General features: G+C 41.9%; 2 protein-coding genes across 4 annotated transcripts in view; one reads left to right on the top strand and one right to left on the bottom strand.

The window, feature by feature from the left end:
- ssrp1a (structure specific recognition protein 1a) overlaps positions 1-2,395 on the bottom strand; it is a 16,285-nt gene extending 13,890 nt beyond the window's left edge. For both annotated transcript variants that reach the window (XM_031755414.2, XM_031755497.2), the window contains exons 1-2: positions 2,257-2,395; positions 1,372-1,451 (exon numbers count right to left, since the gene is read on the bottom strand). In XM_031755414.2, the coding sequence (XP_031611274.1) occupies positions 1,372-1,425 (54 nt within the window). In that variant the 5' untranslated portion in view covers positions 1,426-1,451; positions 2,257-2,395. The remainder of the gene's footprint in view (positions 1-1,371; positions 1,452-2,256) is intronic.
- On the top strand, positions 1,485-20,180 carry clcf1 (cardiotrophin-like cytokine factor 1). Of its 2 annotated transcripts, none has more exons than XM_039618730.1 (3): positions 1,485-1,676; positions 13,192-13,346; positions 16,325-20,180. In XM_039618730.1, the coding sequence occupies exons 1-3, from the start codon at positions 1,619-1,621 to the stop codon at positions 17,669-17,671; spliced, it is 1,560 nt and encodes a 519-aa protein (XP_039474664.1). In that variant the 5' UTR covers positions 1,485-1,618; the 3' UTR covers positions 17,672-20,180. The 2 variants fall into 2 exon arrangements, with proteins under 2 accessions (XP_039474664.1, XP_039474667.1); XM_039618733.1 differs by lacking the exon at positions 1,485-1,676 and adding an exon at positions 4,275-4,564.

The following is a 20,180-nucleotide window of genomic DNA, read 5'->3' as shown; positions in this document are numbered from 1 at the left end:
AGATTTAGATTAATTTACAAAACAAAAATTCAAATCTTCTTATTGTTTCCGTACCCGTAGGCATGGATACCCTCTTTACAATAGTGATTTTACAAGAAAATAAAGAGTAAATGTTTTTTCAGAAAAAAAAAAAAAATTCTGCAGCTGAGCTGATGACAGCTTCATTTTTTATTTTTTTTTTACCCCCCACACTCATGACTAAGATTCAATGCTAACAGCATTTAAAGGCATCTTATTTTTACTAGGTTGTTGTGTAATGATACAATAATACGGTGCTATAGAAAAGAATTTTCCCTGTTCCTGACTTCTTAGTATTTTGTCACACATGTTTCAGATTACCAAATTGTAACATAAGATAAAAAAATAACCCAAGGAAATACAAAATGCAATTTTTAAAATGATGATTTCAATTATTAAGAAAAAAAAACAAACAAAAAACTAAAATATCCAAACATATCTGGCACATCTTAAATCATGAATCAACTGGGATTAACCACATTTTTGGAGAGCTGAGTTCAATGCCACACTGAGGCCTGATTACTGCCAGACCTGTTTACTTAAGAAATCACTTAAATAAAACCTGTCTGACAAATTGTAGCTGGCTAAAAGATCCAAAACTGACATCTATAAGTCTGGAAAGGCTTATGAAGTCATTTTTAAGGCTTTGGGACTCCAGTGAACCACAGTGAGAGCCATTATCTACAAACGGAGAAAATTTGGAACAGTGTTGAACCTTCCCAGGTGTGGTCGGACTATAAAAATTACTCCAAAAGTGCATCAACGACCCATCTAGTAGGTCACAAAAGAACAACCAGAGCATCATCTAAAGAACTGCAGGCCTCACTTGGCTCAGTTAAGGTCAGAATTCATGACTGAACAATAAAAAAAAACAAGAGACAAGAGGCAAAAATGGCATCCTTGGGAGCATTACAGGGTGAAAACCACTGCTGGCCAAAAAGAAAACGAAGGCTCATCTCACGTTCGCCAAAAACATTTTGATGATCTCCCAAGACTTTTAGGAAAATATTCGGTGGATTGACCAAACAAAAGCTACCCTTTTTGGAAGGTCTGACTGGGGCTGCTTTGCTGCATCAGCACAACTTGCTGTAATTGATGGATCCATGAATTTCACTCTTTACCAGAAAGTCCTTAAGGAGAATGCTCATCCAGTAGTTGGTGCCCTTCAGCTCAGGCAATGTGATTAGAAAGACACCAGCAAATCTACCTTGAAATGATCAAAGGCCTAATCAAATCTGGACTTACATCCAATTGAGATTGCCAATTGCTTTGACACGATGCCACTTCAAAACACAGTGCAATGAAGCCCTGAAAGAGAATTTGAGAGTAGAGCTGGCTGGTGAAGATACTTACCCAGGAGCCTTTAACCTCCTGGTAGATCTCGTTGAACTCCAGTGTGTCTCCCATTTTGGCTACAGGCGATAACTGATGCTCTACAGACAGACAGAGACGGAGGAAACGGCATTAAATACAACCAAACATCTACAACGAGGCTTATGGCACGCATGGTTTTAAAACCATTCCCAGATTGTGGCATGCTGGGGTCTGCATTTTGTTGTTGCTCCTCACGGTGGGAAAGTAGTGTGGTGTTGATGAAAACATGAACAAGCAAGCAGCGACTGAGCCAAAACACCCGAGAGGCAGAAAGCAGCCATCCTGTGAGTGTGCAAACTGTAAAAGTAGCTTCGTGTTGAATTGGGGTCTTTTCGTGTTATTTAATATTTCCGTTTATTAGTGTTTAAAGCACTGAGTGAAGTTCTGAGCCAGCTAACAGCTAACTATGAACAATTAAAAGAAAGCTCTGCCCGGCGAAATTTTACGAATATCGTTATCTTATGGCGTGAATGTTTCAGTGACAATTGGGTCTTTGTGTTTCTCGAAGCAACCCCTAAATATCATCCATGCTGCGCCACTAACAATAGCTAGGCTAACTTCAACTGCACAGGGACCGCTTCTTTTATACAACGATGTGGGACCGTTTTCAACTGAATCCTCACATTGCATACGGAACGCGCTAGAACGCCGCCCGCTTGGGCTGGTCCTAAGTTAAAATCCAGCGCTCCATCCACACTAGGCCGGTAAAAAGAAATCATGTAAATATTTGGGGTTATTGTAACAAACGACGTAGCTCAAAGTAATTAATTGTGCGCCACGCACTCCCTCGTTGCTTACACTTATCAAAAAATGAATTTCTATAGAAGTGAGAATGCAGAGTTTAAAAAAAACTTCAGTTCTTACTGTAACAGTGCTCAGCAGCTTCGCCTGTTTTCCCGCGTGTAGCATCGGGAGCTAGTCACAGGAAACACTCAAACGGTGGCTCGTATTTGCTTCCGGTTTTCAGACGTTACCCCCTCTTCCTTTGAATCACTGAGCTGTTTGGTGGGTAGTAAATTACAAGGATTCTGAAGTGGTTTGAAAGCTGAGGTCTGTGTCAAACTTGGACAAAATAAGTTAATTAAAAAAAACAAAAAAAAAAACATTGTGTAACGGAGGTGCGCAGGACAGAATGCGCTGCAGTAACTGCTCATCACCACTGGGTGGCACAGAGCACATCTAATGAAGCTAGTGTGGCAGCCTTTACTTAGTGCCAAAAAGTTTTATAACATAGTATTAAACATAAACTATAACAATACTGAGGGGTTTATTTTTAATAAATTACAACAAAAGAGTCAAATAGGAATATTGCATCATTCTAAATAGTTATTTAGACTCTTATAATACGACATATGGACAGAGGTAGGAAGGCCCCGGATCAAATAGGCTAGTACGCATGGTCCAACAAACCTTATTGAAAACCTTAAGGCAAAATGCACAGTTTGGCCTTTATTTCGTTTTAAAACAATTTAAGAAAATGCAACATAAGACAACAAAACAGAAATCGGCCAAATAAATGAACCCTCTTCCCCTTCAAAACAGGGACTCAGCAGGCCTGAATTAAATCAGGACGCATTTAAGGCCCTTATCGTTTGAGGTGAGTTCAAAAGTGCGCTTTCACAGCGATTCACACACACACACACACACACACACACACACACACACACACACACACACACACACACACACACACACACACACACAATCTCCCTATATCAGCACATGAGGCTGAAACAAACCGACGAAGCTTTTGGCAAAGTCCTTGAGGACCCCCTCCTCCGTCTCCTCCACCTTAATCCAGCCTTGAGGATACACTGTCAGTCCGTATAACTAGACTACTTTATTCAACCACATGAACCGGTGGGCCTGACGGATTTTGGAATATCTCAGCGATTACGAAAGAATTTTACTTGGATCCGGGACAAATAAGAGTATCAGCAGCGGTGCTTCGGGGCGCGACACGGCGCTGCATGCCACGGGCTGATGTTCTGGCTGGCAAGCTGAGTGACAGCTGGAGGTGAGAGAAGAAGATCCAGAATAATCTCACTGTCAATAAAAAACTAAGAGCTGAGGAATGGAGGGAGAAGAAAAGAAGCGCGGTGCAAGCAAGCAAACACTTGCCTTCATTCTCCCGCAAAGAAACAGAAAGAAAAAAAAAAACAGGCGTAATATAGACGCAAAATATTTCCTTTAATATTTGCGCCCCAGTTTAATTAAAATACAGCCTTGATTTTTTTTTTTGTTATGTTATTTCATTTTATTTGAGATTTTTGTGCAATATTATTAGGCCTACTTTAAACGAATAGATTTAATATACATTTTTAAAACTAATTTGGTCTCTGCATAAAGAGGACAAAAGAGAAAAAAAACATTTCGACTGTTTGGTAATGTATTTTTTACTCCAAGTGGAAGCGTAAGCGCATAGTTAAATGAATAATAATTATTATTGTTTTAATAAAAGGGAAAAAGAGAGAGAACATGTAATTCGTTCCGTATTTCCCGGACGATTTGAAGGTCACGCTGGCCTCCGCTGAACGGATCAAATCGGACTCGCACCTTGTTAAAAGGAAGCAGATTTAAGATCAAACGGCCGCGCTCACTTTGGGTTCCCGAGGATGACGAGAGGAGAGAGAGGAAGAAATGAGTTGTGACAAGTCCCGTGGTTCAGCGGCTCTGTCAAGTTGAGCCGTGATGCGTCAACCCGGTGAATCACCACCATTTACTGAAGAGGAGGAGGCGGATAACGAAAGAAGAAGAAGGAGAAGAAGAGACAGGGATGTGAAGGAGGGGAGGAAAGAAGTGGAAAGGGTAGAAAAAGAGGAGGAGGAGGAGGTACAAAAAGGCTCCGCCGTCATTCAGTCTGTCGCACAGACCACACGCACCATAGTCAGCGGATCGTCAATATTTCAACTCCATCCTGAGACCCTGAATATAACAAATAGTTCTCTTTTAAGGACTGGATAGGCATCACCTGTGTTTCACTTTATCTTCTCCTGAGCAGATTTTATTGAGCCGATTAGACGATAAAAAGAAAAAAGTTTGCGGTTCTGTTTAATCTCCAAGAGGAGAGAGGAGATCATTATCGGGTTATTTCTGCGCTTAGTGGATGAACTTCTGAGAGCGCACCGACGTGGATAAAAGGATTTGAGGAAAATGAGGAGATTCTGCGGAGGTAAGACCATGAATCTAAAACCTTTTATGGAGGGATGGGTGGAAAAGGAAAAACTTTGTTGCCAGGCAGAGTAAAATTACTGTGGAATTAAGTGGAATTCCCTTTTTTTTTTTTTTTTTTTTTTTTTTTTTTTTTTTTCTTTTATACTTAAACTTTTGCTTTATCATTTAATGTTTTGTTTTGTCTCGCATCTTTAATCATTATTAAAAGTTGTGGCAAAAGCGCCGAGTTTGGATATTTTAGTGCGTAATTCCCGCAAATATGATCCTATTCTGTATAGCCTAAGGGTTTAACTGCGCACGTTTCTTCCACTTAAAACCAAACATCAAATTATCCCAACTATCAAAACAGTTTTCTTTTATAATCCTGGAAATAAATCCCTTAATTTTATTTTTTTTATATTTATTTTTCTTGTTGTTATTTTTAATATAAAATTAGTTTAAAGGTTGCTGTGAATCATTTCTTCACATTTGGAAATTACTGGTGAAGAAGCACACGTGCGTTTAGTGGTCCATCATCTAATTCTCTGAGGGTTATCAGAAAAACAAACAAACAAACAAACAGAGTAAAAAATGGATGGAAATATGAATGGAGTGAAAATAGAGGAAATGTAATTTTAGGGTAATTTAGTGTGAAATATCCATGTGAGAGGGATAGCAGGAAGAGAGTGTGGAAAATAAGAGCGAGAAAGGCTGAAAAATGTCTGTGAGAGCGAAAGATGGATGGGGAGGGGTCTTATTCACAGTAAAAGGGAAAAAAATGACAGGGGTTGAGGGGGTCAGACGCAGCTAAAGCCCCTGTCTAGTTAACTGTCACCGATATGACAAAGTACATGATTCACGTTAGTCACACACACACACACACACATTTTCCCCCTGGGACCACTGGTGCGGCTGCTGCTCCATGTCTAGGAGACGAAGGGAAAAGGAGAAGTGAAAGAAGAAGGAAAGATAAGCAGCTACTGAAGGATGGCCCATGATGAAATGATGCTCTGAGCAAAACATATAAATAAGAAAAAAATCACCAGCTCTGCTGTTTTCTTCTTCCTCCTCTTCCTCTGTCATCCTCCCCTCTCGCTCTCTGTCCCATCTTGAGTCTCACGTCACGTATAGTGTAACTTTAGAAGGACAATAAACAGAAAGCTGACTACAGAACAAACCGATACTCGGAGCAAATAAATACACAGAAGGCTCGGCTGTCTTTGTCTCTCACACACACACACTTTGGATTTTATCTCGACACAGATGCACAGATACACGTTTTTCCTCATCACCGTCTGACTTTTGTGTACACACATGCAGACAAAGACTGTTATTGCCCCGAGGCTTGAATTATTGTCAGTGTGTTTCAGATAAAAGCTTTAGTATGTGCTGGACCCGTTAACTCCAAAATGCTGGCTAAAAAGGACAAAAAAGTCAGGGTGAAAAGAAAGAGAGGTAGGGATATATGGAGAGAGAGCAGAGGAGGTGGAAAACAGGATAAAATGAACCTTTCACATCTTTTGATTCGCTGCAGCGCCATCCCCAATTCTTCACGGTATACGTGAACGTCAAGAGGATGTGTGTGGAGGGGGAGAGAGACAGATAAAAGTAAATAGAGAAGGAGAGAGGGAGAAGGAGGAACTGGCGGTAGAGGGGTTAATGCAGTGCAGATTGACAGAAGTTAGCAGCACCCAGAGGGAAAGAGAGCAGAGAGAGAAGGGGGGACTGATATAAAATGAGTCGGTCACGCTTTGAACAGTTACACATGCTGTTTACATTTTTCCCAAATTAACATGGCCCCTCGCTTCACAAAACTCTCCCTCACCGGCTCCCTCGTGCTCCCCTCCACCGACCCCTTTTCCTCTTCCTCCTCTTCTTTCCCTCCGTCTATCCTTCAAGGCTCCAAAATATCTTCCTCACTTCCAGATCAAGACTTTAAAAAAAAAAAATTGCAGTAACACAAACAAACAAACAAACAAACAAAAAAATCTATCTTTTATATCCTATTAAAGTAACCAAACGCCAAGTTTTAGTGTATGTGTAGCCAGTATTTTAAAGTTACAGCGGTTCTTTTAGGTTTTTATATACCGTGTGTCACATTGAGTGAGTATTTAACAATGCGTCGTATAAGAGAAACGCATAAACACTTCAGCTGGAGTGAGTAACGTGCAAGGGAAGCCGGAGAATGAATATAACTGAGTAAAAAGTTCTCGACAAAGTGGAGTAAATTGGTGAATTTACACGGGCTGGCGCATGCACACAGACACAAAAACCCAGATGATACAAGAGTCAAACTGCTCAGAGCACAAGCGATAATGATAAGGAACCGTATTCCACCAGCATATGGGTGTTTCTTTAAAGAGAATCGGTGTATGAATCTAAAAGATAATAGGGACAGCTGTCCAATGCATGAATTAAAAGGTTGACCCTAAGCTGACCTTAAGGGTATAGAAAGTGTATAGAGGCACTTTCAGGAGGTCTGGAGCTATTACATATTTACATTATCGTCAGTTGTGCCTTTTAATCTGTTAGTTATCTTCCGAAAGACGAAGGTAAGGACTGTAAATCCCTTGTTTTACCGCTATTATTTTCCCTCTCCTGTGAGATGATTAAAAAGCGGTGAAGCTGAAGAATTTAAGAAGCTGGAAGTAAAGAATATTTTGCATTTTTTCCTTTGTATTCCAAATCCTTTTATACTCTTCAATGCTACCTCGTATTTCGATAAACAGCTCCGTATTTTCCACCTCCGCTCTTCGGCTTTCCATCAAGGCCGTAGAGGAGCAGGGGAGTCTCGATTCGGCAGCGGATTCTCGTCTGATTCTGTTTACGGGGTGTTTTTCTAAGCGAAATCCGTGAGTTCGGGGATGGCAAGTGGTGGGGGTTCGAGGTAAATTAAAAACTGAAGGTCTGACAAAAAAAGAGGGAGGGAATGAGAGATGTTGATGGAGGGAACGAGTGGAGCCAATTAGTGAAAGGAAGAGAAGGGAAAGGTAATTAGGGATAGAAAGGAAGGAGACTTTAAAATGGAAGTTTGATGTTTCAGAGAGATTTAAGGAGAGAGTGGTGGAGATGAAGCGACAAAGAAATTGAAACCAAACATGGCGATAAAGCATGGAGCCACTGGAATCCAGTGATTTAAAAAATAGGAGGGGGTAGATTGGCTTATAAGGGGAAGAGGGAGACAGACAATGAGGCGAGAAGGGCAGCCGAGCAGAAGATGTTGAGTTTACGACTTGGGAGAAATGGTTGCAAAGAGAGATTCTGGGCATGAACATGATTTTTATTGGATTTTTTTTTTTAAATGTGTGTTTTCTTTTGCCTTTGTTTTGGGGGTCATTGATGTTGTTTGGCAACCCCAGAGTGTGTCCAGTGCCAAGAGGATCAATTTGAAATTCACCATGAACAAACTCCAGAGGAAGGAATCTCATGAGGGAAGGGATGGGAAAAGTTTGCACATGTGTGTGTGTGTGTGTGTGTGTGTGTGTGTGTGTGTGTGTGTGTGTGTGCTTGACTATGAAAAGGTTTGTTTATATGTATTCCTCAGTATAACGCCTGTGCATGCATGGATCTACACTCCAGTGTGCACTCTTTATACATATGTGTGCATGTGTGTGTGTGTGTGTTGAGTTAGTGAAGGAATGCACATTTGATTGAGTACAGACTGCACATAAATCTGGCCTTTAACTGTACACAGATACACAAAACTGACCCCGACCCCAGAATGTCAACCTTCTGTCCATTTGGCCTGTGTCCCCTCATCCTTTATATCAGTAAGGCGATGCGTGGCTTTCCCCCTGGCATCCACTGGTGTGTTTATGTTTTTTTGTATATGTTATGGCTGAGGACAAAATTGCCACCAGGTACAGTGCAGCCGAATAGTTTAAAACAATGGAAAAAGCAAACAGCTCCTCTGATTTTTGGCTCAGATGCTTCCTTTCTGTCATCAGAGCCACACTGAGGCTCTAGCTCTGCCTCTGCCACGTTAGCTGGAAGACAACAAGCGTACAAGATGAGGCAGAGGATCCGTTTTTCATTTAGTGGCTCCAGGATGTGGATTTCAGCGAGCACATATCGATAATTTGTGAACTTGTTGATGTTGGCAGTGACGCCCACGCTCACAGTGTCTGATGAGGGCCGTAATACTGAGCTGGAGCTTGAATTTGTTCTGCATTCATATAATGTCGGAAGGCTGGGATGGACAGGAAACGCTGGGGGCGGCTGCGGCTCAGGAGGTAGAGCCGGTCGTCCTAATAAGAAGGGAAAGAAGCGTTCCTTGGGAAAGACACCCATCCCCAAACTGATGCATCCATCTGTGTGTGAGCTCGATGAAGTGCTTAAAGTTAATAGAATAAAGTGTATGAATGGGTGAATGTGGCTTTTAGTATAAACGCACATAGAAGAGGTCGGTAGGGCTAGAATAGCACTACACGAATAAAAGCCTTTTACTATTTGTTCCATTTTTGCAGTGTTATTTTATTATGTTTTTGTGGTGTTATTATTTGTAGTGCTGTCCTAACAAATGGAAACAGTATGATTTTAGTTTACTTTTGCTTAATTAATTCTATTAGCGTTCGTATTAGGATTATTTAGAAGTCCCTGCCAATGGAGGAATTACATCTAAGCAATTGTTCCCAGATGTTAGCGGACAATGTTGTTGTTGTTTTTTTTTGAGCTGTCAAAAGTGTCTGATATCTCTGACTCAGAATCACAATCATCGGCTCACATGAATAGTATTTGCAGGGTCTGCTGCCTGGTCTGATCATGACGTGAGTCCGGTCATTTTAGCAAATATTGAAGAGATTATATCGAGATATCTTTCTTAAAGTCTGGAGAGAAAAAAAGCATACTCAAAAATCAGTCATGGAACTGAAATATAACCTCAATATTCCAATCACGGATTGCAGCAAAGTGGAAAATATCTGGAAACATCAGTTATTTCTGTCCCTAGTGATGTTTGATATTGTCCTCTGGTGGAGTAGAGTAATTCTTCACAGCGACTAGATACAAGTTATGCGTGACGAGTGAGGGAATTAGCATCCATCTCTGGATTTTGGTTCTGGAAAACATGCTTTGCAAAAGGTTAAATCTTCTACTGTACACACAGCACTTGTATGTATGTATGCACATGACAACATCCAATCCTATCCAATCAGCATTACACAGGAAATAATAAACATCATGAATCTAGAGCTGATTTACAACATCTTCTATGTACTTAGGTTTCATCTCTGTTTCAGACCTCTTTCAAGTGGTTAGAGCGATGGAGGGCAACCTTTTTTGGCACCCGAGTGAGTTTTTCCTGGACCAGACCGGAGAGATTTGCTTGCACATGGTTTTCCCACAATACCAAATTCTGTTTAAGTGCTTGTTTAAAACCTCAAATGGTGATGCATGCTGGGAAAGATGAAATACCAGTCCTCTCGGATGGAAGCGACACAACACCCACAAACACTGGGTCACTGTTTTACCAAAACAGCGTCTGGAGTGTAAAATGTCAAATGTCCTTTTACCCTTGAACACATCCTTGCGCCCTAACATTCAACTCTGAACCCTGACCCCCTGTTGGTGTTTAATTCTGAACTATCTGGAGCGCACAAGCTCTGCCGCCAGAACCTCCCGTTCAGCTCTGCTCTGCAGATGGCAACCAGACTCCAGAGTGTCAGAACTGACTTTACACCGGCGAACAAACCGAAGATAAAAATATGATCTGTTGCAAATAAAGGAGCCCCCTCCAACCCACCTCACCCCATGTGTGCATATGTGTAACTCTAATAGGTACACGTGTGTAGACTCACACACACAACTGCGTGGAAGCAGGTCACGGTCGGCCGTTGTAGGGAACTCCTGTGTTGCTGTAATGCAATCCTCCCATGGAGAATGTTCTGGTTTCAACCCTGCCCTGCGGAGTGCGCTTCCACTGCCAGGTACACAGACACAGCCCCAAGCCTACAGGGCTCGCCTTGAAGTCAGGCTATATGCCGACTATACTGCCGTTACTCAATCTAATATTATATAACGACAACGTGGCTTTCGGTTTGAGTTATCTGAGTTTACTTGTACAAAAGAGCGGTTGTTTTTAGCGGCAGCAGAGGCCGCTTTAAGACATGTCAGTGCTCAATCAAAACAACAAGAGCCTTTCACGTCTGGCAATCATCTCCAAGCATGTGGCTGCAGACAAAAGGAAACGGTTTGGAACAGTTTGGGTTGATTTTTGCCAAGAAGATTTTTCCTCCTTCATCCCGGACTCCTTTTTTCGGTACCTGTTTATTCCCTTTGAAAATGACCCCTTACTGCACACTGTGAGCCCTTGTTTTCTTCAAGCTTGTTTACTTCAAGAGTCAACGATGTCGTGTTGGTTTCGGGGTGTTTTGATGCTAATGGGGGATGTTCAGTGGGAGGAGCCAGCTGCTTGATGAGCTCCAAATGTTCCGCCGTTGCTGAAAGATGCTTAGTGCCTCTGACAGGTGACGAGGAGTGAGGAGGAGGCTTGGCTGACAGGGGTTGCCCTAGATGACTAACTTCAAGGTGTGTGTGGGAGTTGCCACGGGCTCAGAAAATAGTCTGGGAAAATGCCTTGATGTAGTCGGCAACTTGGGGGTCAACAGGTAGGGGAAGAGTCACCTGGTGTGAAAGAGTCCTGTTTAATCAAACAGTTAGGGCGTTGTTTGCTTAGATTTTGCCCTGTCACTCAAAGCATGACACGCATTTTTAATCCTGTTTTAATTTGAAACTGTCTGTCAGAAGCAGTTGCCATGTCACACTGCTTTTTTTTAAATTAATCAAATGAAGTAACCTAATTAAACCTACTTGTTGCTGTATTCTAGTGGTTTGTTTTTGTTTCTGATTTTTGGGTGAGTCATAACTAATCACTTACTTAATATAGAGAGCTAAATCTCTTCCTCAGTGCAGTTATTTCTGGGACGCTTTTGCATATCACTCAGTTTCAACCCAACCCTGTGTGGGAGTGGATACTGATATGGCAAATATGGTGAGTCAGAGAAGGAAAAAAAAAGGTGTTGACTATTTAAAACCGAAACCATTTATTTATTTATTTATTCTATTTTATTTATACCCAAGTGAACGCTAGGGGTAAATGTTCTGCAGGGTGTTGAAGCAATTCACTTAAATTCTCATATTAGTCCTGTGGGGCCCCGTAGTGAAAGATCAAAGGGAGAGAGAAAAGGGAAATTGAGGAGCAGGCGAGCTAATCAGGGTTAATTGTCTGCTGTTATTCCAACCTAAGGCATGCGAGAGATAAGATCGCTGAGAGGAGAAAATGAGGATAAAGGTATGACAGGGAAGATAGGAACGCTGGAGTAAAGTGTGACTAATCTGGAAGCAGAAAGGGATTGCTCTGGTCAAACAACAGGAGGCTTGAGGTGTGTCTAAGCCAGAGGAGATTGAGCATAAGAGAGAAAGCGGACACACACATAAACACACACACACATTGTGCAATGCATATTTCACACCTGTTGAGCAGCAGCATGGTTTGCCCATAATTACAAGCATGAATCACGGCCTGCCATCCGGGTGTCAGGAGGATGGGGGGGATGATGGAGAGCAGAAATGAAAAGAGGAAATGTTTGCACGGCTCCATTGAGAGGCTGAAGCAGTGCTGAGAGAGTGAGTTAGCGAGCAAAGGGAGAAAGTGTGAAAGTGTCCTGAGAGAGAGCGCATGGGACGAAGAGAAGTGGACGTACATGAAGTTCCTTAATGTTGAAAATCACCTTTCAGCTCCAATTTTCCAATTTTCTCAGTTTGAAACCAGAGACAGGGGCACTGAAAGGTTTCCGCTCTTACAAACACAGTGCCGCCCCCTCTCTCTCTCTCTCTCTCTCTCACACACACACACAATCATTGTATACACTCTCAGAAATGCGAATTTAATCCACATATATAATTACGGCTACAAACATTCTCACAAACACTCACACAGTAACATGAAACACCTACACAAACACTCTGAAACCTAAACAAGAAGTCCACAGCAAACATACAACCCATACAAACACATTAATGTTTGTGATTGTAAAGAAAGCCACATGCCTTTGTTTTCGGGGTTATCGGTCAGGAATGAACGCGTGTGTGCGAGAGTGTGTGCGCGTTCAGGCGACTGCTGTCCTGACAGACTGCTGCATTGAACATAGGAGCCATTTGTCTGACTGTCTGAAGCTATTAAACAAGGTTTTATTTGAAGCCAGAGTAAACCTCCGACAGCCAGAAACCTCTAAAATTAGATTGGAAACGGAAAAAGCTTTATTGGCAGTGTCAGATGACTCTGACCTGGCAAAATGTAAACAGACAAGGCCATCGTCATAGAGACAAAGAAATAAACTGGAATATTGTAAAAAATTCCTATAAACAGTGTGATGCGACCGGAGAAAAGCTAGGAAACTGTTGCTGGAGGTGATTTTCTTTTTTTCTGTTTTTTTTTTTTTTTGCTTGGTGAGCTCGCAATCATCAAAATTCATTTAAAAACTCATCATCCAAGTTAAATAATGAAAACACGTCTGAGAAAATAAATTTCACCTCTCTGTTTTTACGGCAAATACCTCTACAGCGTGCGCTATTTAACGCTTGGACACCCAAGACGTGAATGTCATTAAAGACACATCTCACAGTGTTGCTTTCTTTGTTTCTCCACAGTCGATCAGCACCAGCTCGTCTTGCTATTGGCCGCTGCCATGGCCACCGCCGTGGATGCTCTCCACAGCCTGGCCAGCGAGAGGAGTTCGATACAGAGCACCTATGAGCTCACCAAGTACCTGGAGTTTCAGCTGAAAGAGATCAAAGACGTATATGTGAGTAGTTTTGTGATATGTTCAGTCTTTTATCAAAATGTCTTCATCAGAGAGACAAAAAGTAAATCATTTCCAAATAAGAATGCATACACATGAAATACACAAGAATAAATGAAAATACTTAAACAAAACTCACAAATGCACTATTTATCATAAGAATGTATTAAACGATGACGATGAATATGATCCCTCACAACAATGAAAGGAATAGACAGTTAGCGAACATCTACAGATAAAGAGCCACATATCTGTTATGGTTCCTCATGAAATTATGGTGAAATTACATCTCATCAAACAGGCACTTTAGTCATTTGCAGTAATTTGCCAGTAGTTAATGTTCATATTCACACTGTGGACGTTTGTGTAGTTAACAACTGAATCTACACACAATTTTGGGCCAGAAAGTCCTCAATATGGACAAAAACACTGGGCCAACTACACATTACATCTACAGAAGCTACTCAGGCTACGAAAACTGATGCCATGAAGCTCCAGGTGCACAATTTTTGTGCTGATTTTAATGCCAGAGGAGATTCAGAGCTCTGCATTTATTTACTGAGCAGAGATTTGGTGACTTTTACATGTGATGCGCCTCATCACTCGGACATCCCCCTCTGTGACCTTACCTGTGGTAATGGGACTAAAAACTCCTGAATTGAAAGATTAAGAGGTGTGGCTAAATGCTTTTGCCCACAGAGTGTATAAGGCAAGGACTAGTTCCCAAAGGGAAGCCTGATGGATGTTATATAGATAGCCACAGATGGCATTTCTCCACTTTCCCATGAATAAAGGAGTATTTCTTTTCTTATACTTGTAAAAAAGTACAGCTCTTTGCAATAAATTAAACTGATTGACATTTAGTTGACATGTGGCTTTTTTGTAATAAATTATAATGCCTTTCTCTCAGCAAAATAATTAATGAAGTAGCTTTTTCTTTTTACCAGTTTCTCCCTCGGGCGATTTTGCTGTAGCTGAGCTGCTCCCTGTGTGAATTAAATTTTTGGTTTGTAAACCACTTCAAAGTAACTTTCCCAACACTGCCAGGCCAAAGATAAGAAAAATAATAAATGTAACAGATAATGAGAACTGGGAACAGAAGCTTATTTTGAGTTTAGTTTTAAAATGGCTACAGTTGGGGTATATCTAAGCTCCGTGGGGAGCTGATTCCAGCTGTGGGCAGCAGGATGGCTAAAAGCCATTTCATCATGTTTGGTTTGAGTTGACCAATCCCTGCAGACTTGAGAGACCGTGCAGGCCTGTGCTCAGTAAACATATTTGTGATACTTTTTTGGACAACACATTGGGACTTAAGGTGAATGTATATTTAATTGACAAACAGTGCAAGAATACAAGAAACTGGAGTTCTGTGTGATCTTGTTGGTGTATCTCTGTTACATTTTGACGACTGTCTAACATTACTGCAGCAGTACACCTGACAAGAAATCAGAGCATGAAGGAGCTTTAAGACATCTCCCTCCTTTTTATTGCCAAACATAATTAGTTCTGTCTTTATGTAGTTGAAGGATGTTGCATCCAGTTGTTTACCTTCTCGTGGTACATGGCATGTTTGTGTGACTAGTCATATGGTGAGACTGAAGCAACCCTGTTGAACTCTATACATCATGGAGGCCCCTTCATATTCATCATTACTAATACTAACTCTATACCCTGCTTTTTAAATATGATCTTGACTAACTAAAGAACACTCCTGAAAGCACTACCCACTTCTTCTGTCCATCTAGATGTAATTCCTGATGAACAGCATCAGATCCAAAAATAAGATCTAAGTAAAACCATGGTGATCTGTCCAGGGTGTACCCCTCCTCTCGCTCTATGGTAGCTGGGACAGGCTCCACCCCCCACCCTGACCCTGAAAAGCTTAAGCAGAAGAGAATAGATAGATGGTATAGACAGAAAGTAGTGCAGGCGGATGTGGCTGAGGAGGCAGAACGGGTTGTCTACTCATTGGAGGCTTAGTGGTTCAATCCCCAGTTCCATTCTGCATATTGAAGTACCCTTGAATTTGTAAAAACACTTCTTTACTTGTTTTCTGACTCCTGAACGCTGACAGGACTGCAGCTGAAAGTCAAAAACTGTCTAACATTATGTAGAAACACCTTCATTTAAGCAAGATGTTACTATAACAAGGTTCGGGTATTCATATTAAACAATGAGGCAGTGATACTGATAAGTCTATTAACTTGCATAGGGTGGATTTTACCAGCTTTCCTTTCTGGCTTTAAACGGGCTGCAATTATATCACACTTCTCCGACCATAATGACCGCTTGAAGCACAAGAGTGTATTAAGAGCAGTGCTTTTTAATTCTACAGTGCTTTTAATATTATAGTTTTGTATTCATTGGTAGAATATGTCACTCTGCTGTAACTTTGTCTATGTTTGTCATTGGACATGTGCCGCAGATGATGCCTCTTATATGTGAACAGGCTCATGAAGAACCATTTAGCAGAAAACCTCCCACTTCTGAAGAAACACAACCAAAAAAAAAAATCATGCCGGTTGTTTTTTTGCACATTACTTGCTGAGATCTGGGACTTTGTCAAGACAAGAAACAGAAACTGCTATTTCAGATCAGACAGGTTTTTACTCAAACCCTCCGGTTAGCCGAACTATTTGGAAACTAATTTGGAGGAGAAAACAAAGCCAAACTGCAGAATAATTGTCAGTCATCACAGTTTAGTGGTTGACTTTCCCGCTCAGCCTTTATACAGTGTATTTGCATAAACTGTGCACTGTTTTTCTGTGTATTTAGTAGCACCATGGTATTCGCCTTCCTTTTAGTTAAAAAGGAGGCCCCCTAAAGCACTCAAATAGAGTGGCTCTTGACTTTTTTTCCCCCACCCTGACAAGTTTTGCTTTATAGCAGTGAAGATATTGAAATTGTTATGATGAATGATTGCTCAATTTGTAATAAACTATAATAAATCTTCTCCTTTCCTCTTCTCATTTGTCCTCCAGCTGACCTATCTTGGCCCTCCATTTAATGACAAAGACTTCTCCCCTCCGAGGCCCAACAGCACGGCTCTGACACTGCCGAGTGCTGCCACTCGAGTGGACCAGTGGCATCGCCTGGAGAACAAAGCACGACTGGCCCAGAACCAAAAGGCCTACTCTGTCCTTCTGGGAGCTGTCAGGGAGCTGGCCCGCTCGACCCTCTGCCCCTCACTCAAGACCTCCCTTCTGCACTTCTGCATGGGTCTGGATGGACTTCTGGGTTCAATATCTGCACTGATGACTGTGCTTGGTGACACAAATCCTACACAAACTCCAAACATTAGAGGTAATGCTGGTGAGCTGCAGTATTTGGAGACGGGGACAGGAGGTGGCCGACCAGCTCCGCTCATGAGCCAGAACTTGTACAGATCAAGAGCCGGATCTAGATCGGTGTCTGGTCAGCGTAGTGGCCAAAGAAGAAGTGGGGCAAAGTTAGTCAGAGGTGTTCAGGAAGATGGTGTCACTAAGGAGCTGACAGAAAAAAGGAGAGGAAAAGAGGCAAGGAGAGCAGAGGCAGGCAGAGGAAGGAGTAGCGGATTGAGGGAGAGGGTAAGGGGAGAAAGACGGAGAAGAGAGAAGAGGGAAGAGCCAGAGAGAGGAAATTGGGCAGCCAGTGCAAAAAAAGCAGCAGGGAAGGAGGAAGAGGAGAGATGGGTGAGGAGCAGAAGGCTGTTAAGTATCACTGAGGATGGAGAGGAACAGGAGAGGCAGTTCGAACCCAGGGTTGAAGTGTCATATGTGGACACGAAAGGCTTGGGCTCCCTTCAACAACAAACAGAAAACCAACAAGGAACCAACAAGCATCAATACAGCTACAACCTGAACGCACATCACCCAGACACGCTCAGAGCAGAGGACGGATTCATTCTAGAGGGGAGCAGAGAGTCAGAGGTGGAGGAGGACAAGCAAGCATACACAGGTGCTACCTCCTCTTCCTCCAGTGGATATCTGAAGCAGCGTCGGTCTCCTCGCTCCCTGCTCTCCCCGACCCTCGAGCCTCCTCTGTCCACACTCTCCCTCCTCTACCAATTCGGAGCAGGCGAGGAGCACACCCTCCTCCCCCAGCCTGTCCCTCTATCTTTACAAAGGGGCACCTCCCTACTCTCGCCTCCCTTGAATCCGCTCTTCACCTCCTCCTCCTCCACCTCCGCCTCCTCTTCCTCTCCCTCATCTTCCCTGCTGCCGGCGCGGCCGACAATGAACGACTTTACCAGGAAGGTGGAGGGTTTCTGGATACTGCGAGAGCTTCAGAGCTGGCTGTGGCGATCGGCGAAGGACTTTAACTGCCTCAAGAAGAAGCTCCGAGGCTGAGGCTGATAAGACTTACACGCACGCTCACAAACACACACAGACACACAAAAGTGCAGTATATCGGCAATTATTTGCACAAAATCTGAGTGGAATCAAACTGACGGATTTAACAGACAAAAGCACATAAACACATGCATTCATACCGTACTGGAATAAGTGAATGAAGGACTATTTGGCAGGTCACCAGAAGTGCTAATGGAATATAAGACACACAAAGCCAACACATTACCAGCACTGTCACCCGCCTAATGCACATAGCAGCTCATTGAGCGAGACACACTGAGGCTGGGCTGAGTTACCGGACTTCACGGCTCATAGATCAACAGAAATACCACTGTAGGTGGTTAGACACACACATGCAGACGAGGGCAGACTGAGTGACAGGCGGCGAGACAGACAGTGCCTCCATTGAGTGAAAACTGATTCAGTGACCCCCAGATGTGTGAATCAGCAAACATTCATTTTCTCTAAAGGAAGAAGGGAAAAATTCTGAATGGGCAAAAGACAAAAGGGGAGGAAAAATGGCCGGAGGGATGATGGGGGCGCAGAGGAGGAGAGAAAGAGGCAGAAAAGGAGAGGAAGCTGAGTCAGGGGGATGACTCTGGAAATAACCAGCAGAGTGGTACTGCTGAGTAATCACAAGTCAACTGGTCAGTTACAGTAACCCTACAAGAGCGCTACACATACTGCCCGGACACACACGCACACACACGCTAATTATTGTGGTGTTTCCTGCCTTAACACACCATTCACTTTTATCCCGTCAATTCAGCTCTTCACATATTTCACTTCACAGCAAGAGATATTAATAGAATTTGAGACAAAGCAAAGAAATACTTCCACATTACACTGCAGTGGAAAATATACTGTGTTGCTTCCTAACAGGAAGCTTGATGAGAACATCTAAACCACTGTCAGATTTGTACAATAATATGATTCTAGAGCCAGCTTTCAGTCAGCTTTCTTAAGCATAAAAACAGGGTAAAGAAATCTACTAACCAGCAACTCTAAGGCTCACATTTGAATACACATTTCTAATGTCTATTTTTTTAAGCCCAGGTAAATATGTAAAATCACCAAGCTGCAAAACAGCAAAGCCTACAGGTGGTCACAAAGTCTTGAATAAAATGTTGCATAACTTCAGCATCCATGTAATGCCACAAATTGTAATTTGTATATGTATTTTATATCAAACGAGACTTAATTTAGTGTCAACATTTTGTCCCTGTTCTCAACTTTCATTTATGCTTCTAATGTCTTGTGCCATAGCTATAGCAACTGACTGTGCTTTCTCAAACGCAAACAGAAAAAGACTTAAAAGTGGACCTATTATACTTGTCCTTATTTTATTTTATTTATTTTCATATATGGATGTCTGTGCAAAAGTCTTGCGCCACTCCTTATTTCTTTATATTTTGCTTCCAAGAAGCCAGCTTTTGTGATTTTTATAGTGGTCTCAAGTTTCCTGGCTTTTTAAAGGTCTTTTAGATTTTAATTTGGACACTGGAGGAAACTGAAGAAGTGGAGGATAAAAAAGAAGTGGTGGAAAGGCTAAAAACTACCAACAGAAGATAAACAGTATTTGAAAGTCATGCCCTTAAGAAATGGATAAAAATAAGCAAAGACCCGACACAGGACCTGAGGGATGCATGTAAAAAAAACGAAACGTGAAACACTATCATGGATTGGCCTCCCCAGAGCCCGGACCTCAACATTACTGAAGCAGCGTGGGATCATCTTGACAGAGAACAGAACAAAAGTCAGCCATGAATGTCCTTCAAGAAGCCTGGAGAGCTATTCCTAGTATATGAAGAAATGAGGGGTGGCCCAAAAAATTTTGCACAGTACTGTACAGTTTTAGACATTTTTTTTTCTGTGATGTCATTGACAGCAGATATTCTTATTCTGCTCAAACCTTCCATTTGCAAAAAGGCATCCAATCAGAAGAAAATTAGTTTAAAGAAGAAGTGAACTAAAACAGCTGGCTTCAAACTGCAGAGTCCAAATAAAATATGTACTTTTAAACGAGCATAACAGGTCCACTTTTTGGGTATCAAAGCTATAGACACAGAATTTCTTTCAGAACTGGAGATATGGGCTTGGTCGTGTTTCTGCTAAAGATTTCTGGTAACTGATTGTAGTGACAACATCATGAAGCAAGTTGGAAAACTGCTCTGTAATCTCATTTTCAGTGCCAAAAATCCTGAACTTTTTTTCCCCTTTAACTAACTTTACATTCCTAAATACCAAAAAAACAGACGTGGAGGTTAACAGATGGCTTTTTTTTTTCCAAGAATAAATGTTATGTGTTTGCAATGTGCCTTAGATGATATGGCTAAAGGTTATGGATCATATCTATACTATTTATTGAACAAGATGTTTATTTATTTTTCTCCAGTGTGAAAATACTGTGTTGTAACTTGAGAGAGAATAAATACTAGCTTTTGTACAGAGCGCAGTGTTATTGGTCATTTGGGAGCCCGTTGGGAGAAGAGAATAAAGAAATGCA

The sequence above is a fragment of the Oreochromis aureus genome, linkage group 2 (genome assembly GCF_013358895.1).
Source record: "Oreochromis aureus strain Israel breed Guangdong linkage group 2, ZZ_aureus, whole genome shotgun sequence".
NCBI lineage: Eukaryota > Metazoa > Chordata > Actinopteri > Cichliformes > Cichlidae > Oreochromis > Oreochromis aureus.
This window is presented reverse-complemented; position numbering and strand designations above follow the sequence as displayed.